At 41.0% G+C, this 24,247-nt stretch overlaps 2 protein-coding genes across 2 annotated transcripts; one reads left to right on the top strand and one right to left on the bottom strand.

The window, feature by feature from the left end:
• Positions 1-412: 412 nt before the first annotated feature.
• Positions 413-21,271, bottom strand: pyroxd2 (pyridine nucleotide-disulphide oxidoreductase domain 2). Its single transcript, XM_031305184.2, has 17 exons — positions 21,261-21,271; positions 13,814-13,976; positions 13,383-13,402; positions 13,147-13,240; positions 10,725-10,798; positions 10,474-10,629; positions 10,093-10,246; positions 9,934-9,995; positions 9,752-9,849; positions 9,527-9,668; positions 9,284-9,418; positions 9,131-9,203; positions 7,137-7,290; positions 4,403-4,554; positions 1,744-1,850; positions 1,264-1,384; positions 413-1,001 (listed from the first exon to the last, which is right to left on the bottom strand). The coding sequence occupies exons 2-17, from the start codon at positions 13,935-13,937 to the stop codon at positions 931-933; spliced, it is 1,737 nt and encodes a 578-aa protein (XP_031161044.1). The 5' UTR covers positions 13,938-13,976; positions 21,261-21,271; the 3' UTR covers positions 413-930.
• slc25a28 (solute carrier family 25 member 28) lies at positions 16,428-22,654 on the top strand. The gene is made up of 4 exons (XM_031305172.2): positions 16,428-16,996; positions 19,397-19,625; positions 21,087-21,143; positions 21,606-22,654. Exons 1-4 carry the CDS (start codon positions 16,652-16,654, stop codon positions 22,145-22,147), a joined length of 1,173 nt encoding a protein of 390 aa, XP_031161032.1. The 5' UTR covers positions 16,428-16,651; the 3' UTR covers positions 22,148-22,654.
• Positions 22,655-24,247: the final 1,593 nt, after the last annotated feature.

The following is a 24,247-nucleotide window of genomic DNA, read 5'->3' as shown; positions in this document are numbered from 1 at the left end:
CACTGTGGAGAAAGGTCTGGCAATGCGAGACTACTATAAAGGTAACGTTATATTTATACTGTTTTATTTTGTCAGTCACCTAACATTAACTTCATTCTAACATGAATTTGTGTGCTTTTTCACAGAGGGACATTTTGACATGTCATAGTAGTAAAAGCACACATGTAAATAATGAAATGAATGATGGCTGGATTCCATTTAGCTGCTTCAGTTTCATGGTCCTGAGCCTTACTGGGACATTTGAATACAACAGAGCCATTGTTAATGTTATTAGTACCACCTGTGTTTTCCTACCATGACAAGTCAAAATATTCAGCTCTGAAAAAGATCTATGAGATTTCTACGCTGATATCTCATGTAAAACACACCAATAATCATTATGCATAGTTAAAAAAAAAAGAAAAACAGTAGCTTGATATAATTTGAATTTATTCATACAAAGTTGTAAAAAGTCCCATTGTGCTTCATTTCCATCATTAGATTAACAGTTAATTTCATTGAGACAAGTTGTCAGTTATTCTCAAAATGGATTTGTCTTCAACATTAATGTTGTTGTGTTAGTATCAGTTATTTTCTACTGACTCAGTTAGATGACTTCATAACAGGAGTTACAACAACAGTTGCATTAGTGTTTAATATCAGGAGTGATTGACTAGTGGACTTTTGACATGGACGACCTACAGTATAAAGAACCTAAAAGCCTCTTTTATTGAGTCTCCCCTCTCGTCTTTCATCCCATGTCAGTTGTATTATTGAATCAACGTTTTTCTTTTCAGATACCCTAACAAACATAATATGGTAGAGAGACAGCTGATCAGATAGATAGTTGGAGTGAGTTTTGAAATTATTTTCTCAAATCAGTCAAATTCACACAAATCCGACAAAAGAAATTGAACACTGATTGATTACACACTGATGGCATCAGATGTTTCAGCGACGCTTCAGGTCAGCCATGACAGCGAGCGCTGCATTCCAGCCGGGAGAACCCATCACACCACCACCTAAAAAAAACAAACGTATAAAATTGACAAGAATTAGTCAGTCTTGCTCTGTGTGGAAAATCAGTAACAGTTTACTCAGCCACCTGACATCATCAAGCGACTAATTTATCATCAGCAGTTTTTCATCCAAAGGTTCATTAACTGTGCTCTTCTAACACCAGACAACTTAACATCAATTATTGTGCTTGCACTACAATATACACAACCTACAGCCACATTTGCAATTCAATATTCAGCTGAGGGTTCAGCATTAAAAGCAAACCTGGATGAGAGCCACTGCCACACAGATACAGCCCTTTAATTGGTGAACGGTAGTCTGAGAGAAAGGGCAAAGGTCGTGCTAGGTAGAGCTGGTCCAGCGACATTGATCCATGGAAAATATTCTGTAAATACAAAACCAAAATGTTTACTTTTCTTTTTGTTTCTTGATATAAGATATAATGTTATTATGATAAAAGTAGCCTTGTTCAATGACTGCCTCATACAGTTGTAAGCAAACACAAACAGTGCCACTTTATGTAGCGGATATGAACTTTGATTCTCACTCATGGGTTGTGGTAAAACTGTCTGTAACCATTAACTGCTTATGCAACAGATCTGTCCCTGAGCAGATAGTGAACAACAGAACACTGCAGAGTACGCAAATGACTTCCTCATCCAGTTGACGGTTGTGTCAAGCAAATCAATTGTGGATCCACATTCAAATTGCTGCCCAGCTCTACAATGTCTTCAGTGTATGTACCCCTCCAGTGAGCCCAAAGATCCTCTCCAGGTCAGGTGGAGCCAAGATGTCCCTGCCCACAACCGACTTTTTAAACCCTGGTGCGTATTGCTCCACCCAGTCAAATGCTGAAGAGACAAACACAGGCTTTTATCACTGAAACAGGTTAATCACTACACATTTAAATTGTATATTTATTTTAAACACTGTTTATCAATTTTAGCCTTAAAATATCAGTCTCATTTTGGGATAACCTTTTTCCTTTCTAACTCTGCCATCATATAATAAAAAATTTAATATATATATATATATATATATATATATATATATATATATATATATATATATATATATAAATATATATATATATATATATATATATATATATACACATACATATATATATATATATATATACATACATATATACATATATATTAAAAAAGGAGCACCTTGTTCAATTCTATTTGTCTGTTCTGTATTTTCAAAAATATAAAACAATAAAAAGTTGATCTAAAAAAAAAAAAACAAAAAAAAAAAAAAGGAGCACAAAACGGTAATATAACTTTGAATGCACCACGAGGCTGGCGAGGGGTCCGTGTACTTGGTGGCCAACGGATTTTCGTTTTGAAAGGAAAAAAACAAAAACGAAAAACGGCCAGTTTTCCAATTACCATTAGTAAATAGGAAAACAAAAAACGGAAAACAACCCATTATTCGTTTTTTGTTTTGATATTAAAAAACGGAAAACGAAAAACAATCTCGTTATCCGATTGTCTTTGATGTATTTGTAGATGGAACTCGGAAATTAAAATACGTGTGTATAAGTCGTATTCCTTAATTTTGCATTGGTATTTTTTTCGTGACCCGGAAGTTACTCCCGCCACGCCAAGACCCGCCCTTCAATAGCATTTATTGGCCAGTACTGCCTGTAAGATCCGTTCTGTGGATGCGCATAATTACGTAGTAGAAAACTAACAATGTCCCTGTGCGATTTGTAACTGTCGGTACACGATCCGTTCTGCCTGCACGATAGACTGTATATAAGTAACATGTGTCAACACTTTATGACCAAACATTACAACTTTTTTATTAAATCTTTTTTTATTAAATCTTTATTATACAATAGTCATAGCTACAAACATTCGAAACTTGTCACTGATCCAAAACCGTGTAGCGACATCGTTGTTGTGTTGTTTACGTTAATGTTTTTACCTAATACTTCGTTTTGACTAATAACCATAGACTGTCTATTATTAATGCGATGAAGTGTAAACGTACATAAGTGTCCTTTTGAAGATGGGATGACAGCTCTCCCAGCCACCACTGCTGTATACCACTATAGTAGCTACATGCTAACGGCAGTAAACACTATAGTAACTACATGCTAACGGTCATCTTAGCTGGCAATGTTGTTAAATTCTCCCCAATTCCGGGTCACATTCCTGCTGAAACATGTCCGATTGTGTAGTGTTTGGTCTGCGATTTTTGACGTTAGAAAGTGCTGCTTCGTTCCACTACAATCTAACGTTAGCATACTCATAGCTAACTATTGTAGCTGCATGCTAACGCGACATAGCGGAGCATATATAGCTAGCTATGTACGTATATAGCAGGACTTTGTACCGTAAAAAATCACCAATAAAGGCTTCTAAACCAAATACTAAACAAATACAAATACAGTAAAGTGACCGGAATTAGGGGTGAAATGTCCAGCATTGAGCTACATAATAGTTTGCTAGGAGTATGCTGGTCTCTCACAGAGATCTCATTTGTAGCCCTGTTTTTACCTGATACTTTCATAAAAGTACAAACACATGAAGTGAGAGGTATACACATGCTTAAACTTTATTTAAAACATGGTTAACCTGAAGCAGGACGGAGTCATGACTTATAACACCAAAGCAAGGCTTCTAGCTCAGGCTAGCTAGCGTTAGCAAATTACCTTCAAAGTTGTAAAGAAATGACGAAACGTAAAATTTGAAGCCTTTATTTAATTTGCTACATGGTGTTGTACTGGATGGCCGGACGACCTCCGTATATCATTAACAGATACTTTAGGCAACTCCAGCAAACACCTTGTAAACTTCATCTTTGCCATCATAACGGTCTACTGTCACTGTCTAATGTTTTCTTCCGGTAACCGGGAATGTCCAAACATCCTTACGCCAATGCGTGCATAGAGCTGTGAAGTTTGCCGGTGTTCGCGCAAGCGTAGAACTGATCAGGCAGTGCACAGAACGGATTTTACAGGCGGTACAGATCGGGTACTGACAAAGGAATAAGATTTATACACACATTTTAATTTCCGAGTTCCATCTACAAATACATCAAAGAAAATCGGATAACGAGATTGTTTTTCGTTTTCCGTTTTTTAATATCAAAACAAAAAACGAATAATGGGTTGTTTTCCGTTTTTTGTTTTCCTATTTACTAATGGTAATTGGGAAACTGGCCGTTTTTCGTTTTTGTTTTTTTCTTTTCAAAACGAAAATCCGTTGGCCACCAAGTACACGGACCGCGAGGCGAGGCTGAGTCTGTGTTTTTCAGACACAGCGACAGCTACAGTCTGGTGTTACAATCCTCTACAGTGAAATACAGACACACTTTTACATCATCAGTTTAAGATCAGCTTTAAGCACAGCATGCTAGAACTCTTGGATCATTTTGTGTTTCAAACCAGTGTCTGCGTAGGCCTCCCTGTCCTGGTCAGTCCACTCCCTGCCCTCTATGTGGTAGGGGGTGAATTGGGTGAACAGTGACACCGTATGGCAGCCAGGGGGAGCCAGAGTAGGATCCAACACAGAGGGGATAGTCATCTCCAGCATGGGTCTACAACAGAGGGGCATGATGAGACAAGATGGTGGGGGAGTGAAAGGAACACGCCACCGTTTTTTGAAATAGGGGTTATTCACCGTCTCCCCTAGATTTAGACATGTGGGCAAACAAATTTTTGTCTCAGTGCATGCATTGTCTTAGTCCGGCAGCACCGCCGCTAGTTTAGCTTAGCATTGTGAATGGAACCCTTTGTTGTCGGATAGCATTTCGTGAGTAACAGTGAGCCAAAAAAAAAGAAAACGTATTACTTTTTGTGGACTGCGTATTCACGAGTACAAATAGCTAGGGCTTAATAAGACATGGGCTCCCCTGAAAACTGGATTTGTGAAATTTTGGGGGGAGGTCTCTAAACATGTTGACAGTCATTTTGACCTGCAATTTCAGTTTTGTGTAATGTGATCATCGTTGATCATTATATGTAAAATTGCAAAAAAATATTATTTTTTAAACCTAATTCACTTCAATAAAGATAACTATACATGCTATTCTTGTGATGAGCATCAAGGCGTGGCGGCGCTGCGGTGCAAATTCAACTCATGTTTAGTACATGTTAACTCAAAGATTCATAGAAAAAATATAAACGTTGGCGCCCATTAATCGGCGCGCAAAGTCCTTGAAATCCATTCTGCAGTTAGCATCATATAGCCATGGCAAAAAGAAAACAAGGCTGTTTAATTAATTTTGGTTTTGCTAAGAAATTATGTAGCAATGGCGTTAATAGCACGGCCGATTCACCTGCTGCAAGCCCTGTTAGCACACCTCCCGCCGGGGTGACAACGCAAGAAGAAGCTGAAGAAATAATGTCCTCTCTGGTAGATGATGGTGGTAACAGCTCGTCAGAGGCCGGTCACGATCCTAACCCCCAATTTCCACCAACTGCGGAACGGCTGCGGATCCGCTCCGGAACGGCGGCGGAGTCAATAGGTTTTCATTAAAGTCTTGCTCCTCTCTCCCGTTACATTGGAACAGCCAGCAGTGAAGAGACTGGAAGAGCCCATATACATGGCTGTTTGTTAACCCTTGTGTCGTCTTTAACCCTTGAGAGAGATTATCGACTGATTGATGGAATAGCTGACAGTATATATAGTATATAACGCCTTTGCATCTTAAGCAAAGTCACACTTGGCCATTGGCTGCATCCTTTGGTGTTCTTCTTGTTTCTTTTCAGGCTATAGGCAATTCCAGGTGCAACTCCCAATACACTTTTGTTTGCAGAGTAAAGTTGAAGCTCAAACGGAACATGTCAGAGACCGTTTACCCTGCAGGGAGATCACAAACTAAAACGTAAAAAGTGTTGCGCATCCAAAAGCTCCCCCGCTAAGCTGCTACTTCTGCTACTTGGGCGGAGTGATTTGCTGGGCTTCTCGGGTGCTGCAAGCAAATCACTCCGCCCAAGTAGCAGAAGTAGCAGCTGCTTCGTCTTTCTGAGAATATAGTTCCCAGTTTGTATACGGTTAGAAGATGGCTGTGTCTCATGTGACGTTGTTATTTGTACACGCTGTGACTATACAAATCACAACATGTAAATAGGAAAATGCTGGCGTTGTTTTGTCACTTATTGGGCGCAGTAGGCTAGTTGGAACCGGTTACCTTCAGGATCTGTGCTAACCAGGCTAGCGGTGGGGGCGTCAGACAGAGTTACAACACGCATGGAGATGAGAAGGGTATGTATGGACTTATCTAACTCTGGGGGATACGGTGAATAAGCTAAAGTCCCAATAAGTCGGCGTGTTTCTTTAAGACTAGGCAATTTCCTAGGCAGATATTGACTTGGGACTATATTGGGGCAAAGCACAGGCGAAGCACTACTACTTGGGCGCAGAGATATCATGCAACACCTGAAACCCCCCAACTTCCGTCAACATACCGGCGTGAATATTAGCGGGCTATTTTTATTACAGCAGACATAGTGAATGGCGATGAACACGGCGGATTTTGTGAGAGACCGAGAGGATGACTTCTCAGACAGTCAAGATCCAGAACCATACCTCTACGAACCAGAGTTTTCAGAAGAGGAGCTGCGTGCTTTGGAAATAGAACGACAGAAGGAGGAGGTTGCAATCGCTCACCAGCCTGAGGACTTGAGGATGAGAACCAACACAAACTGGTGGTGTGAGTGTGGGGAAATACGCCAACCTATGCCGACTGAAATAGAGTGTCTGTGCTGTTGCGAGTGGGACAAGGTACTGCCATCGATGACCAGGCTCTCTGCGCCCAAGTAGCAGTGCTTCACCTGTACAACCCAGAGCGTTTCTTTCTCTTGTCCTGCAATGTGTGTGTGGAGGAGCCAGACCTTACTCTGCTGCGCTGTGGAGATAGGTCTGGCAATGCGAGACTATGTTGACATTCATTTATGGAGAAAATATCTACTACAAAGCACATAATATTATAGTGTCAAGATATATATGACGAATTGTACGGTGCTGTATATGCCTGATATTTACCTCCAGTTGAATCTCTAGCATGTATGGTCAGCTAACCAGCGGGACAATTTGGTTGCTGAATGTATTGTTGAATCTTATTTGAGGAAAAAGTGTTATGTGTTAAAGTGTTCACTTGGAAGTCTGAAGATGTACCTTGCTGAGGGACGTCTATTTATGGCCTCCTTGTATGCAGTCTCCAGGAGCTCCACGCTTTCACAGTTGAGATGAATGGAGCACTGATGGTGGGGTCCAGGTTTATCATCTGGTGTGGGAGATGCTAGAAAGTTTGGTAGCTTGTCCACTGCCACTGTAAAAAAATAAAAATAAAACAGAGAAAATTACATGGAATCAGCGTATGCTCTATGTGTCTTTTTTTAAATCCATTTTTATTTTTCTATAGTGTGTGCTTAAGTGTCATCTTACTTAAATATTTGAATTACAATTAGGGTAGTCTATATCCTTGACGTTCCACTTCCGGGATTGCTCTGTTGCTGCCGGAAAATCCGCCGGATTGTACTCATTTAAGCCAGATATCCGCTGCCTTGGACTTCCTTTGTGTTGGCATTTTAAACTCTGATCGATTTATGAGGACTATGGTTAACCTTTTCTCAGATCTCTGCAGGGTAAATCCAGACAGCTGACTAGACTATCTGTCCAATCTGAGTTTTCTGTTGCATGACTAAAACAACATTTAAACATACACATATTCCACCAAAACAAGTTCCTTCCGAGCCTATTTTGCAGCTGCACCGCAGCTTTTCTCTAATGCTTAGCACCGCCCAAGATGATTGTGATTGGTTTAAAGAAATGCCAATAAACCAAAGCACGTTTTCCTCCCATCCCCGAATGCTATGTGGAGTAGCCAGACTCTCCTCCAGTGCGCTTTGGAGGAGGGTCTGGCAAAGCGAGACTACAATTAGGGCAACTCTCAGTGCAAGGAATATGTTGTGCCTAACACTGCTGACTATCGTTAAGTCTAAGAAGCATTGCACTGTATGCACTTAAAGATCATAAAAGATCAGTTGGGAGTAAAGACTTCCTGAGTAATAAAGCCCTACAGATCAGGCTCTACTGTAATTAACAAGTAGGAGCGACAATTGGCACCACGCAAGAAGCTGAAGAACACTAAACATCTTCTTAGTTTTGTGTGCTTTATAATACCCCAAACTTTGGGACTTGTGTTTAGAGTAACAAGAGCTTAGGCGGTGACCTAATCTCACACTGTAAAAATACTGACAGTACTCAATAGTGAACGAATAAGAGCTGATCCCTCTTGATACACTACATCTGTTTGTGGCTTATTGTCAAGTCTGCCTTACAATTTCCCACTTCTTTGCAGCTTTCAAAGTGTGTACGTAGTGGTTCAACACAAACAAAAACAGACCTCATAGTATGACTAAAGAATGTCGGGTTTCATTTAAACATCTTAAACATATGGCTAGAGAAACAAAGTTTGCACAGAGATAAGATTATTTGCCCTGTAGCTATAGCCTAAGTGATATATTTTAAATTTGGTTTCTTTTAAACCTTAAGCGTGATATATGGTTCTACAGAGGCTCCACGCAGAGCTTTCGCCGTAGCCTATGTAAGTGGCCTTAAGTTTATACTTGTGCGTTGGTGTGTGCGTCGATCTCTTCAAGAGAATAGCAGGGTTGGCATGTGTGTGTCTCCCCTGTGCTTTCTGACCACGGTGGGAAATCTGGAGCAGGAAAAGTTAACTCTCTCCTTGATTTCATGTTGTTTATGGAGAAGGAGAACCAGGAAATGAGTACGGGGAAATGCAACGCTACCGAGCCACAGCCGAGCGACTTGCATCGCACATCAGAATATGGCGTATAGTCCGTGTCTCCACGTAACTACGTACGTAGACACGGTAAATTTAACGCAGAAGCATAATTCACGCTTTACTGTGAAAGTAAACATAATCATGCTCTGAGGCAGCTTTAAAGAGAAAAAGGTCTCTACTGAATCTCAGGAGTGGGAAGATTTTATATTATTTTGACAGTCAGCACCTTTGGATACAATTGATATCTTCCTTTATTTTAGCAGTCAAACCATACAGTCTATGGTCAAAACACAAGAGCTACCAGCTAATGAAAGAATTGTATATAAGATCAATTAGTATGACAGAAACAGAACGGATTTACCATTGATCTTGGTCACAGGTGAAGTGTAGTCTATTTGATCTACGGTTTTGATGAACTCTGGAGAAAGGGCAGCCTACAATGAAAACAGGAAGCCAGAATAAATCATATTGTCTGGTGCCATGATTAGATATAGTGTTTATTTCTCCATATTACCTGTGGTGTGAGGTTCTTGAAGGTAACATGTGGGGTAGCATTTGATAAAACAACTTTACTGTGGATCTCTGTGCCATCCTTTAGCACCACACCCTTGGCAGCACCATCTGAACCAACCAAGACCTGTCCTACATCCTGCCAAGGATACATGTTTATGCATAAGGACCAAAATTCAAATGCTAGAATATAGTTTCCAAAAAATAAATTGTATCAAAATCAGTATATTAATCAAAACCATATTACCTTCTCAGTGAAAATGTCTACACCGTAGGATCGAGCAGAGCTGGCAATAGCCTGAGACACGCCTCCCATGCCTCCCTCCACATAACCCCATGCTCCCTTCTCCTTCTCCAACTCTCCCATTACATGGTGCAAGAGCACATACCTTCAATGCAAAGTCAGTGTTTAATTCAATGTGGTTAAACCTGTAGTTACCGGTGCCACAGGGTATCATAAAATGTGTCTCACCCACTACCAGGATTACTTGGACTGGTCATGGCTCCTATCACAGCATCAGTAGCCAGTGTTGCTCTCAGTGGCTCTGACTCAAACCACCGATTGAGGATCTACAACCCCAAAACCGAGTTAGTCACGAATCAGTCAATAGAAAACAGAAATGAATGCCAAACTTAGTGGAAGCTGTAACAAACCTTCATTATTGGTGCAGTTATAATCTCATAAAAATCTGGAATGTTTCTGCCCAGTTTCAGACCTTTAAATTCAAAAACATAACACCATGACTCAGTTATTGCAAAACAAAATGAGAAAATATAAAAGGTCATTTCTCAAACACACATCCACCAACGCACCACATTTGACAATAGGCATCAGTGTTTTAGCTGCAGCCAGCCTCTTCCTCAGTGATTCAGTGGTAACACCTGGAATGTCGACAGGAGAAGCATCCAAAAGAGGTTGGATAGCTCCTGCTAGCTTCTCAAGGTGTGCAACAAAATCTGGGAAGGCCTGGGTACATGTCAAAGAATGGGGTGAAGATGAGGATGAGCGTAAGGATGTGGGATTGTATAAGAAAAAAGGCTGGAATAATTTTAATTTTATACTGGTGGAGGGACAATGAAGAACTTTTTCAGTTCTACTGTGACAAAAACTTAAATCTGCACTAAAGTTTAAAATGCAGAAACATGCACAATACAGTCAACCATTTACTATGGCTATCATAATGCTAAAATCACCTTAGCGTCCTTCTGTGAGAACTTTCCAATCTCCATTTGGTTCATGGCCATATCTGAGCCCAGGGTGAGAGACCTTGGTGGGGCACCATTCACCCCCTCCTCCAACAAGGGGGTGAAAGCATGGGGATCCCTCAAATACACCTTTAGCCCATGTTTCTAAAAAAATATGTTAACAAAAAATGAAGACCAACTACATTAAGCCTTCTCATAATGAGCTGAATTAATATATTTTACAACTTTGCTATGTTTACCTTGAGCTCCAAGTCTGCACATATGTGGGGTCTTAATAAGCTTAGCAAATAGGAACACCTGGAGAAGAGGAAACCTGCACACAAGAGTATTGTTACTCTAACAAGGACAAAATAATACATTCCTTTTAAGCATCACTTGATAAAACATGTTAACACCGTGTTTTTAGTTAGAAACTTGTAAAAGTAAAAATTAATAATTACAAAACAGTGTGTAACCCCCGCTGATTATGCAACATTCATTCAACCACTTGTAGCACATTTGCTAGCAGTCTACAAAAATTAAACCTCCTCCACAAACTAAGGGTCAGTTTACCCAAATTACAGAAATATGTGTGTGTGTGTGTGTGTGTGTGTGTGTGTGTGTGTGTGTGTGTGTGTGTGTATGTGTGTGTGTGTCCAAATAATTCACAGAACACAGTGTTACCGTCTTAATGGACTACTTGTTAGTAATTCCCTGTATACAGTGTCTGCATGTACATTGAGATGCAACTAGGGGTGAGCAATAAAATAGTTGTTTTTTTAGGGCCCGAGCACGAAAGTGCAAGGCCCAACGGTGCCTTGCACTGATAGTGCGAAGGAACCTATTGTTTTTCATAAGATTATTATTATTATTTTTACCAATTCCTCGTTGCATTTTTGAGGGGGTTAGCATGCACAAAACTCACAAAAATTTGCACACGTGTCACAACTGGTGAAAATTGCAAAGTTCTGTAGTGATTGGGCTCAGACATTGCCAGGGGGCTCCATAGCGCCCCCTAAGGTGCGCCTTAAATTGGACAAAAGTAATAAGTTAATATACCAACTTTTGAGGGAACATAGGTCTCATCTTCAAGTCCATGGTGCTATTTTTAGAAAAAATTACAAAAATTCTATAATTTCCAAAATATTGGTTTTCGTGTAAAAATCTTCATTTTACGAACACTTGTTTAAGGACTTTAGGATGCACAAAAACTCTCAAGATTTTGCAGCCATGTGCACAATAGTAAACTCTTTCATCTGAATTCACTTTTAGGCTTGGGAGTGGTATGGTTGCTCTATATTGCCCCCTAATTGGTTTTATCACTTGGGCACATTTTTGACGGCATCAATATATACGAAAACTCACAAAAATTGGCCCCCACATAAACACCTGGGAGCTTTACAAGAATGTACAGCGATTCGGCCCAAACCTGTAAGTGGGCTCCATAGCGCCCCCTAATGCCTGGAAGGCCTTAACTTGGACATAGTTGCTCCGATCTTCACCAGATTTAATACCCATATTGCTCTAATCATTGCGGACATCTTTCCCATTTACCTTCATTAGCTCCGCCCAACCAGAAGGCGGACATTTTTAATTATGCATTTTTCATGTGTTTTACATTCTTTCGAACTCGTCCTAGGCCGTGATTTCAATCTTCTTGAATCTTTGCAGGTAGTATCTGTTGACCATCATGACGAAAAGTTATCCAGAGAATTTTGATAGTTGAAAAAATGCGCAAGTTACAGCAACTTCCTGTCTAAACAGGAAGTTGAATTATCTTGGCAACAATTATTCCAATTGCCCCGAAACTTGACAATGTTGTTCGTCATGGCCGGTTTAGCATCTATGCCAAACCTGGCGTCAATCGGCCATTAGATGGCGCTGTTTTAATTGTTTTTAATTAATCAGCAAAAATATTATATATATATATATATATATATATAGATATATGGGAAACCTACTCTGTCTAACTACTCCTGGGGCGTGAGTCCGATCGGCACGAAAACTGGCATATAGATCCGGAGGACCCTCTTGACAAAAAGGTATCAAAAGAATTTTAATAGCTAAAACAATGCGCAAGTTACAGAGGATCAACTTCCTGTAGGGGGCTGTCGAAACAGGAAGTTGCGTATCTTACCAAGATTTATTTCGATTGACACCAAACATGACACAGTTGTTCCGCATAGGGGCTTGAGCTTCCATGCCAAATATCGAGTGAATCGGCCATTAGATGGTGCTTTTAGATTTTTTTATTAGTTAGCCACATCGCGATATATGGGAAACATACTTTGTCTAACTCCTCCTGGGCCGTGAGTCCAATCTGCACGAAAACTTGGATATAGACTCGGTGGAGCCTCCTGACTAAGATTTATCAAAAGAATTTTGATAGCTAAAACAATGCGCAAGTTATGGAGGAACAACTTCCTGTAAGAGGCTGTTAAAACATGAACGGTTGTATCTTGGCAAAAGTTATTCCGATTTACATCAAACTTAGAATGTGAATGTTAGAATGTCTACATGTGATGTGGCGTCTGCCAAAACCCCCGACTGCAAGAAGGCGAGGGCCCGTTCATCGCTGCTTGCAACTTTAATTTGTTTTGTTTTTGTAGTTAAATTTGAGTGAACCGACCCTTTATGACCTGGGTTGAGCCAGGATTGTATCCCAGACAGAGGTCACCCTACCAGGAAAGATTTCCTCTGTAACAGCTGCTCCTCCCAGCACATGTCTGCGCTCCAGCACCGCTGTCTTCAGTCCTCCCTTTTGAAGATAGGCAGCCTACACACACACACACACACACACACACACACACACACACACACACACACCACACACACACACACATGCCAAATGCACATCACCTTTACCCAGTTGCTGAACCGTATAATGTAGGTGTTGGGAAACATATGCATGGACTCACTGCCACCAGTCCATTGTGTCCTGCAATGAAATATAACATGTAAGAAAGTGTTCCTAAAAATACAAATATCCCATAGAAATTACTGAAAATTCAAAACTTAATTGATAGTTGTTCAAATTTAAGTTTCAATAAAATTGTTATTGGGCAGTTTGTGCAAACTGCTCTCCAGTACTTTTTACAGTCAAGTTAAATCAGTCCAAAGTTGAACAATTCAGATGAAACTTTAATAACACTTAACATAACATAAAACAAGAGACAGTGCCAAACCACTTCTCTCAGAAGGGTCAAATACGTTATTACTTTTGCAAACTTAGCTAAAACTTTGTATCAATGTTGCCAGGCGTGGAGCATGATGTTATTGTTATGTAATAGCCTACTGTAGCATAGCCTCTGTATTTTCTGCACTTTTCTGCACAGTCCACAGATCTCACCTCCTCCGATGACCAGTGCGTCATACTGGGATTTTAAAGCGGTGTGACTGGATCTGGATCTAGTCACTGTCCCGACAACAGCCACAGCCCTCCGTCCTCGATCAGTCCACACCGCTGCAGCCATAGGAAGAGTTTGGTCTTACTCAATCCTTCCCTTTTTCTCCTTCCCTTTTTCTCTTGCAGCTGCTTAAGGCTAGATCCGATTTCACCCTGCCGCGCTGTCCACTTGGTGGCGCAATTGTTCCATTTAATCCAGCTCCAAAGTCTCGTGTCAAGGTTTTGCACAAACATACAACATACAGCAACACATGTGTGTGTGTGTGTGTGTGTGTGTGTGTGTGTGTGTGTGTGTGTGTGTGGGTGTGTGTGTGTGTATATGTGTGTGTGTGTGTGTGTGTGTGTGTGTGTGTGTGTGTGTGTGTGTGTGTGTGTGTGTGTGTGTGTGTGTGTGTGTGTGTAGTGTAAAATATGACTTAAGACATGGGCAATCAGTTTATGAATACAATGTGGCCAAAATGTTTGCATGTGAAAAACAAAAACATTTGCTCCACAGAGCACATGGGACTTGTTTGTGAAGGCATTTGTTTTTGGTTTTCACAGACAATATACACAAAATATCAATATATATATATATATATATATATATATATATATATATATATATATATATATATATATATATATATATATATATAATGAAAAAGTGCAGTTCAAGCTCTCTCTCAGTTGGTTTGGGGGTTGGGCTCAAGTCATCTCACAGTAAGGGCCAACCTTAAGAGTTTTAAGATGAGCTCTTAACAAATAATGGTTTCTCAGTGATGCTATTGAAGATGTCATATTGGCCTAGTGGTTCACTTATTGTGCATTAATAAGATAAGAGGCCATAGATCATCTGTGGGCCTGAGCAGCAGTCCAAGGAGTAGATAGAGTCAGATATCAAGGAAGGAAGGGTGTTAATTGGTACAAAAACAACCAAACACAGCAGAACAGAATCGAGTTATCTTCTCATCTTGTCTATATAATGTGGATTTTAGACTATGTTTTGCTTAGACAGTGTAAAATAATTCCTGAAATTGTGCACTCTCTTGGTGGAGGGAATAAAATGAGGTGTTATGGTGATCTAGAGTTTCCCGCTAGACCTAACATGCCTCTCCCTTGGTGTATTAGAGTAGTATTAGTTTCAGGAAAGAGAAATGATCCTGATAGGCTGTCTGCTTGATTTTCCTTTAAGGAACGTCTGCGGACAACAGCCAATCAACCTTAACTAGATCACAAGCAGGAGATTTTGTTCTTGTAAGCAGAAATTAACACTTCATTCCCCTTTGTCAGCAGAAATTCAACACTACAGCCCTTGAAGGCTCTCCCAGGCAATAAAAGGAGAAAATGTAATTGTGTTATAACAGTGCCGCACCAAAACACAATTACCTCATTTTCTGGAGAAAAAAAGTGCTCCATTTTCCTCCAGGGTGAGATGTTCACATGGTGAAGATGTTAGGCCTGGAGACATTTATCTATCAGCTTTTAGCATTCCTAATAAATAAGATAGCATATCATAAAAGGTGTTACTGTGCATTTGTGAGTATCTTGCTACACTGAGGTCATCTACTGTTCAATGACAAAAAGATAAATGATTTGAGGTGTAGTGCACTTGCAAGAATAATGTGTCCATATAATACTTATAGGTAGGCCTACTCAAAGGAGAATTAATGAAAAAATGAATGAACGTATTTGAACGCCTGCAGCAGAGAGAGCCAATAAACACTGAGTTAAATGTCCATACTACAGTTTGGTGTGGAGAATTGTCAGTCTGTCTAATGTATGGTGAACACTGATCTAGAGTTGAAACAATTAGTCTATTAATCGATTAGCCCATATACTGAACAAACTAGAATATTATATTATGATAACATTCTAAGTGAAAACATAACATACTGTTTTTGTTCATTAGCCTACACATAAAACGTTTTTCACTTGATGTGACATTAATAATACAGTGTCTTATTATTTACCAAGTTAATGGGATCTTAATAATAATAATAATAATAATAATAATAATAATAATGACTTTAATTACATAGCGCGTTTACAATGTGCTTAAACAGACAAAGCAAAGCAAAGCCGGATACCCATGATGTCAATATAACAACAGAGAACTAACAGGCCAAACAATAGCAAGACAAAGTTTGAGTAATAGAGAGAAGACAAATAGAAAACATGACCAATACAATTATACAAATCAAAAAGATAGAAGCAATAATAAAATCTTAAAATCAATTCTAAATTGAACAGGGAGCCATAGGAGAGAGGCCAGGATAGGGGTGATGGCCTGTCTGTTAAAACCAAGAAGCCTGCTCTGCTGCATTCTGAAGTAGTTGGAGACGCGAGAGTGACTTTTTGTTGCTGTCAGAAAGGAGGTAGGCTATAGCAGTAGTCAAGTCTGGAGAAGATGAAAGCATGAATTACTTGAACAGAGTTAACGTCAGGTCTGGCAGTGCGAGTCACATAACTGGGTTTGAAGTCTTCACCAAAAGCTATCATCATGAATGGCATGTCCATCACCCAATAGTGTCAGTACGACTTGGCCATAGTAACCAATCAGAGATCATTTCCTCATCGCGGCCTGTGGTGGGGCTATGGTATCGGTGTGTATTTGTCCGCCACGGCCTCCCTTCTTGCTTGGTCCTGGCTGGGATGTAAAGAGGCGGGGAGGGAATGGTCTAGCAAGCAAGAAGCTGTGATACCATACCACCACACGGGAATGTAAAACTTCAAGTCTGCAATCACCCACAAGACGCCGTGTCTGCGTGCCTAAATACCTAACATTTAACCTGGTTTCTAATGGAAGCAGATGGATTTGTGAGGAGGCGTCGGATGACAGCGGAGACTACAGGCAATGATTCCGGGGTTGCTGGTGCATCTGCCGGGGCAGAAGTTCGATGGCTGGGGGGCAGATTCTGGGGAGTTTCGGAAAGTATCGTGGGAAGCCTGACCCCCCGGGTCGGAGGGGAAACGGAGCTACAGACTGTTGATTTTATCCGTAGTGCACAGGATGCACAAACAGAGGACACTGAACCAGACTATGAGGGTTTGCCACAGGGAGCCTCCACAAGCACCCACATGTTGGCTGGAGCCGTGGCCGGGATCATGGAGCATTGCCTCATGTTCCCAATCGACTGTGTCAAGGTAGCACAGCTCAGTGGCTAACCAGCTGACCCACAACCTTTTATGAATGTCCAGTGCTTTCACAGCCTGATCTCTGTTGTGTTCTGTGCACGTTATTCTTGTAACCAACGTGTTTGTTAGCATAGCTTATTAGCTTACTCGCTAACCTTAACACGCTGCAGTACTGACGGCTGTAAGGACAAGGTCAGTGTGTTCAGTACATCCCTACTAGCTAGCTAACTTGTTAGCATGCTATTATAAATTAAGCGCGACAAACGTTAACTAGTGGCTAGTTATGACAGCCTTTAGCAGGGTCAAACACGAGCTAATTTGGTCTTTGCGTAAAACTACTAAACATCATCATATTAATATGCTGTCAAAGCCTCAGCATAATAGTACGTAGGCTAGTTAACTAAAGTACTTAACGTTAGTGTAAATAAGGGGAACGCGTTATTTCCAGCTGCAACAATAGTTATGGGAGACCAAAGCTGTACTCTGTTTACAAACAATGGGGGAAGGTTTAATGTTGTTTCGAGTAACATACACACCTTCTGCATCTACTCTTACAAGACACACATAAATGAATTACACTACAATGGTGATACCATTTGGCCCTTCCAGTCCATCTGTTGCTACATTCCTAACACACAGTTTGGTAGTTTTATACAGTTTGGCAGCACAGTTTCACACACAATAACTAATTGTATGCAAAGGTCTTTTGATCACATGCGATCTCATGCAACTTCACTGGGACAGTTCTTCTCATCATTCGGTCTTTTTTGTTATGTATGGATTTATTTAGTTTTTAACTTAAACATAGCTATAGAGGCATGGCTAGCCAAGAGGTCAGCTAGATGGGAACATGCAGCAGTTATCATTGTATAACACAGGCACAGGGTCAGAGAGATGGGGCAAGTGGCAATGAGCTTAGTAGAGTCAGCTGTCCATGTCAGACTGAAAAGCTGTACACCCATGTCTCTTCCACCTGTAGTCTCACTCTGTCGCCGCCTGTCCATCCCTAAACCCGGACAATACTTATGTTTACAGAATGTACACAGTGTCTGCTACACTGCTATTGTATCTCAGCATCTTTCCAAGCGAGCTGCAAGAGATTAGTGATATTGTGCAAGATGTAGTCTACTGCACTTAAACAGATACACATTTATACAGATAAATGTATATTTGCAGAAAATTGAAAAATATTTGAGATGCGTATGTTTTTTTTATATAGATGTTTTCCCCTACACCAAATAAAGACTTTCCTCCTGTACGATAAGCCTCTCACTTAAGAGATTGTTGTGTAATTATAGTTTAGAATAGGTTGTTATTCGCCCCTTAATGTATCCTTAATCCCAGTAATTGGTTGTGGATTTTAAAAAGCGTGTTGCATTTGTAGGTCTGCCAGAGTGTACTGCAAAGTACACATGACTGGAATTACAGTTGTATTCAATTTGTCAATGAAGAAACCAAAAAGTCAGTGTTCGCTCCAAAGAGTGGTTGATGTAGTGTTTTCGTTAAGCACAAAGGTCATTGCTTTCTAGATGTGCAAACATACCATAGATAAACACTCCACACCCATAGCTGTTAAATGCAAGACATACATCCATGCGTTGTAATGGGGAACTAATGAATTAATGAAAGTACAGTCTCTTTTTTTACCATTATGCAAAGAGATGTGCATAATGCATATACTCGTCGTACCACTGTTAGCTAGCTCTCTTTGGGGCCTGCATTCCACAGCTGTAATATACAGTGACATTAGGCCATGTTTATGCTTTGCTAGAGCACTACATGCATTTCCACAGTGGGGTGGAAGTTTGTCCATTCAGCTGGAAGTTTGGTATTCAGAGATAATGTCGCTGTTCGTTTCTCAGAAACAGACACACTCACCCAGTGCGACCCCAGGCAACGCTCTCTACATACAAATAGCAGGTTACAGAAACACCGATCCTTTGCACTTGTTTTTTAGGTCATTTTATCGTTTGTGTGTGTGTGTGTGTGTGTGTGTGTGTGTGTGTGTGTTTGTGTTAAGAGGAAGAGAGAAAGGTGTGCTTCAGGGTCAGTAGGAAAAAAGAGGCTTACAGGAAGTCGGCTTATGTCCTCTTGTGACCTTGGAGCTTGTAACTCCATACTTCCTTCTATTCAATTCTGCGTGTACACCACACACAATGTTGAACATCTCATTTCCCTTTTTTGACCCCTTATTCACACTGCAGTCTAATCAGGACTCTTTTCCTTGCCGTGGCGTTCTTTGCTATAGGCAGACATATGGCAAGACTTAAATTATTAGTTACATTCTATTTTTATATAAAATTCAGGGAAGATATTACTAAACTTGATACCTAGCCCTGGTGGGTAAATAGAAAGGAAGAACACTGTTGACTTTGAACTTTGTTACATTCACCTTTTCCTCTTTTCCAGACACGCATGCAGAGCCTCCAGCCCGACCCTGCAGCCCGCTACAAGAATGTGATGGATGCTCTTCGCCGAATTGTAGCCACAGAGGGAGTCTGGCGGCCAATGAGAGGGCTGAATGTAACGGCAATTGGGGCGGGACCTGCCCATGCCCTCTACTTTGCCAGCTATGAGAAACTCAAAAAGACTCTAAGTGATGTCATACACCCAGGGGCTAACAGCCATTTGGCTAATGGTACCATAAAACATACATTACACATTAACAGTGAGATGTACCGTAGATGTTCAGATCATGTATCTTAACTTGGAGATCACTATAAGATAGGTTGATATGTAGGACTTGTCCAACCCTAATGCCAAACACCATCAGTGTGATCTCGATGGAGCTGCTGACTCAGCCTAATCCGTGTATAGCACAGACATGGCCTGACTAGTTCTAAAAAAACCTGGCTGACCATCAAATTGGATACAGCTTTTCCTAGCTACAGTTGTACACTGTTACCCCTATTTTCCACCGGGCGCGTCTGTGCTGCATTCCGGAGGTGCCGCGACCCCCACGAGCAATCGCGGCCATTCAAGTCAATGCTTGATATTCTACCACCCGAGTCACGGCGCGTCCCAGAAGCGTGTGTGAAGCGGCTCTCTGCTCCGCTAAAGATACGCGAGCCGCGGGGTGTTCGGACAGCCGAGCAGGAAGTAAAACAGCGAAAACATCCAGTCAATTTACCGAAAGACACCCCCCCCAATATCGTATACGTCTCCTCTACAACACCATGGACGACGAGAGATTCATCTTGGAGGTGGAAAAACAAAATACGACACCACAGATCCTGCCAGGAAAGAGAGAGAAGGCATGGAGTTTAATTGCAGGAGTGCTTGGAGTGGAAAGTAGATACTAGCTTAATAAACTTGATTGTTTTCAAGTACTTGTAGAAACCATAAAATCTGTGAGTCGGGCAGGCAAGACGCTCCGCATCTGAGACGCTCCCAGTGCGGTATGGTGCGTGGCGGAGGCTGAAACAAAACTGCGGCGCAGCCGTAACGCAACACAGACGCTCCTGGTGGAAAATCCGGGTTAGGAAATTTTAGGCCCGTCACTGGCTTTTAGAAAAGGTAAACAGTTTGTCTTATGTGGGTCAGGTTCAGAAAAGTCACCTTGGCTACAAAATAGAAAGTTCCAACCAAAGATTCAATTTGAAAACCTTGCTCTGAATATCAACCATTTTCTTATTCCTTGTTCTCCATACTCTCTCTCTCTTCCTTCTTTTCCAGTTTAGTGGGAGGCTGGGTAAGTCCTCTTTCTCCCATCTCATCTGCTCTCTCCTCTGTTGGTCCTGTCTTTTTAAGCTTTTGGTTTAAACCTCTCAAAAGCGCAATGAACTGCCTCGTCCACCAGGTGTCTCTCTTTGCTCAGGTTGGGCCACCTGAATTCAGTCAGGCGTGATCTCTAGTTTACACCTGTGCAATTTGCTGAATATGCACAATTCTGCTATGATGATATATTGTTTTCAGCATGACATCTGCAGCTTTAAGCAGTTAGGCTGGGACACGATCAAAGGGATTCATTATGTTGCAAGTGAAAATTATTATGTTATTTAGCATATTGTCTATGCCCTTTTACTGCATTCTCTATTTTCCTTCTGTATTCTTCATGGTTATCTTAATTTGTAGTGATTATGAGGCGTATTTGTTTCAGGAACAGCTGGGTGTGCGGCCACACTACTTCACGATGCAGTCATGAACCCAGCGGAAGGTAAGGACATTTTACAGTACAATGCCATTTGTCTTTCACCACAGAATTAGGATGGGTATTAAGACATTTTCTCTCACAAAACAAAAGTTTGCCATACAGGAATTTCAGTGAAGAAACTTACAGGTGCCACGCCTGGGCCAACCATCTTCACATGTTGGCCTTAACCCTGCAGTCGCACATATTGACTTTCACAGCTGCCTCTTGTCCACCTGCCCAAACATGTTAAGTAGAAGGCCACTGGTCAGAGTCCTCATGTGCAGCTGTTAGATGGGGTGCAGCTGTCTGAGCAAACGCTATCAAAGTGACACACTACATCTTTGTGTTTATTGAAACTTCATGTGCTTTAAGGACATATTTACAGTATGCAATCTTTTCTTTTTCTATCTTTGCCACCTTCATACTGCTAACCCTGGACACATCTGGGCTTCTCCTTCATCAATACATCTACCCATGTGTATCTAGTTGTGAAACAGCGCATGCAGATGTATAATTCACCCTACGGCGGCGTGATGGACTGTATACGGGCCGTGTGGCAGAAAGAGGGCCCTGCTGCGTTCTACCGCAGCTACACCACCCAGCTCACCATGAACGTGCCCTTCCAGGCGCTCCACTTCATGACCTATGAGTACCTCCAGGAGCTGCTCAACCCCCACAGACAGTACAATCCCTCATCCCACATGTTGTCCGGAGCTTTGGCTGGAGCCATCGCAGCTGCGGCAACCACACCTCTGGATGTCTGCAAGACCCTGCTCAACACCCAGGAGTCTCTGACCCTGGGCCAGGGCCAAGGAGCCCACAGACACATCTCAGGCCTGGCCCATGCCTTCCGGACGGTTTACAGGTTGGGCGGCCTGCAGGGCTTCTTCAAGGGAGTCCAGGCGAGGATCATCTACCAGATGCCCTCCACAGCCATCAGCTGGTCGGTCTATGAGTTCTTCAAGTATGGACTCACCAAGCACCAGCACAATAAGAGGAGAGCGCAGCACGTGGAGGCTGAGATTTAGAGATCTGAGCTCTCCTTTGTTTATTCTCCTCTAATATTGTTCTGTCCTCCCTGTGAGGAGAAGATCAAGTCAATACGCACATAGAATCTGACTAAAATTCACCTCAGTTGTCCCATCCTTTTCAGACATAGCAGATAAGAAAGACCACTTCAAAGACAGTTTGAGTTGTTTTATTTCTGCTACACTATTTCAAGACTAGGTATGGTTTGGGTTGTTTTTTTTCTCTCCTGTAGAAGAAAACATTTACACAGTAATATAGGACTAGTTAATCTTCAGTTTTTTTTTTTAAGCCATTCCAGTCACCACTACATTTGTCCAAATGGAGGATAAGTGTAAGAACGCACAAGTTTTGAGTTGGAAAGGTAGTCAGCAGAGGGCACTAGTGTCACTTTGTTAGCTCTCTCTCTCTCGTTTTATAGACTTTGCTCTCCTAGAACCAGATTCCCATTTTCACCCATCCAAGCCTTCAGTTTGCAAATGAAAATTATAACTGACTCCTGATACAGACCCCTTTCTGGATTTATGAATATATCCGTTTTGCTTTTTTAATATCATAACAGAATATTCTCACAGTAATCCAAGACAAGTTCACTTTCTAGTTTGGGCTACACAGGCATTCAGTCAAAATATTTTTTATTTGATCCAATTTAAAATAATTTCAACCATTAAGAATCAAAAGCAAATTGACCCAATATAGTAGCTGACAACATTTTGTTGTTACACACATTTATTTCCTGGCATGGATCAGTACCCAGATACCTTTGTAGAATTGTAATGGAACCCTGCCAACATGTCAACTCAAAATGTTGAGAGCAAGAGTTAGGACCATCTGTGTGGATCTTGATAAATTGAACTGTGTAATTTTAAATGTAGTCCAGTAGTATTTGATGGTTTCAGATTAACAAAAAGACCATAGACCAGATGTGGGTTTCCGTTTTTGCTTTTGGCAGTTAAAGGAATAATGATTGAAATTATTTTCCTTTTTTCAAATGTCGAAGTTCAAGATTGTTCCCTATGATATAATTGGACTGAAAATACAAATATTCCATAGCTCTGGGGTTTCTGAAGAGTGTTTAATTTATTATTAATAATGTTTGTTCCCTATATGTTATTTTATTTTACCCCCCCCCCCCCAACCCGTGGATCATCCAAATACTCACCATTAATGCCTTGTGTACGTGTTTGGCAGAGCAGACCAGGGCAGAATTAAGACGGCCATTTCTCTGCATTAACTGTAGCTGTCAGCCTGTTTTCAGCTTGTGAACTACTGAGTTTCAATATCTGTGCTTGACCGCAACGGTTGTGTACATTGCACTGTGCCCAACAGGAGTTCAGTATCCCACAAGATAACGTATCTGTACCCCCATTGAGTAGACATCAATGGAAGCTGTCATTCTTATTGATTGATGTCTGATTGTTTCGGACACTGAATTGCACTCGTTGAATAAAGGCTGAGCAGCGGGGCTTTACTCACTGCTCATAAATGATGCAAGCCCTCTTTTGATTTCTTTAAATTTTTCTGAATACTTTGCTATGTGAAGATGAGTTAGACTGTTCTTGCCTGTCATACAACAAGACAAGTCCATATTTTCTATATAATCTGGGTGTGTATAAAATAATCTTAAATTTCTCTAAATAACTTTCCTGGTGAATAGAAACCAAAGAATGGGATGGATGAACAAGAGGCAATGCACTAAGCCACATCTGTACTGCCAAAAACACAAAGTGAGTTTGTCTTGTGTTTTCAGGTATTATTTATTTTTAGTTTGAGGCGGGTACAGTTGTTTAGTCTTGAACACAGGTGCAGATTTCAACTTTGACCTGTAAGACTGAAAAGAAACATGAACTTGTAGACACATTGGCTGCATACAAACAGCCAGTAGAGTGAAGCTTTGGAATTCAGCAAATGATGCATGGTAAAGTAAAAGTTGATAACCTTAAAAAGCAAAAAAGGACTGAAAAGTAGATTGGATATTGAAAAACTAAATTGCCTATAGTAACTAAAATGGTAATTCAAACAAAGACCTGTCCTATTATGCCATGACTTCTAGAGCTAGCAGGCCTCTATACCTTTAGGACTAATGATCATCTTGGTGGTCA

This window comes from Sander lucioperca, chromosome 15 (genome assembly GCF_008315115.2).
Source record: "Sander lucioperca isolate FBNREF2018 chromosome 15, SLUC_FBN_1.2, whole genome shotgun sequence".
Lineage (NCBI taxonomy): Eukaryota > Metazoa > Chordata > Actinopteri > Perciformes > Percidae > Sander > Sander lucioperca.
The sequence above is the reverse complement of the archived record's forward strand: the minus strand, read 5'-3'. Positions and strand labels throughout refer to the sequence as shown.

Coding starts and splice junctions, on each gene's coding strand:
- pyroxd2 (XM_031305184.2), bottom strand. CDS start 13,937: ATGGCTGCAGCGGTGTGGACTGATCGAGGACGGAGGGCTGTGGCTGTT. Junction 10,630..10,724: donor GTGCAGACTTGGAGCTCAAG/GTAAACATAGCA, acceptor ATATTTTTTTAG/AAACATGGGCTAAAGGTGTA. Junction 1,002..1,263: donor TGGCAGTGGCTCTCATCCAG/GTTTGCTTTTAA, acceptor TGTTTTTTTTAG/GTGGTGGTGTGATGGGTTCT.
- slc25a28 (XM_031305172.2), top strand. CDS start 16,652: ATGGAAGCAGATGGATTTGTGAGGAGGCGTCGGATGACAGCGGAGACT. Junction 19,626..21,086: donor TAACAGCCATTTGGCTAATG/GTACCATAAAAC, acceptor TATTTGTTTCAG/GAACAGCTGGGTGTGCGGCC. Junction 21,144..21,605: donor AGTCATGAACCCAGCGGAAG/GTAAGGACATTT, acceptor ATGTGTATCTAG/TTGTGAAACAGCGCATGCAG.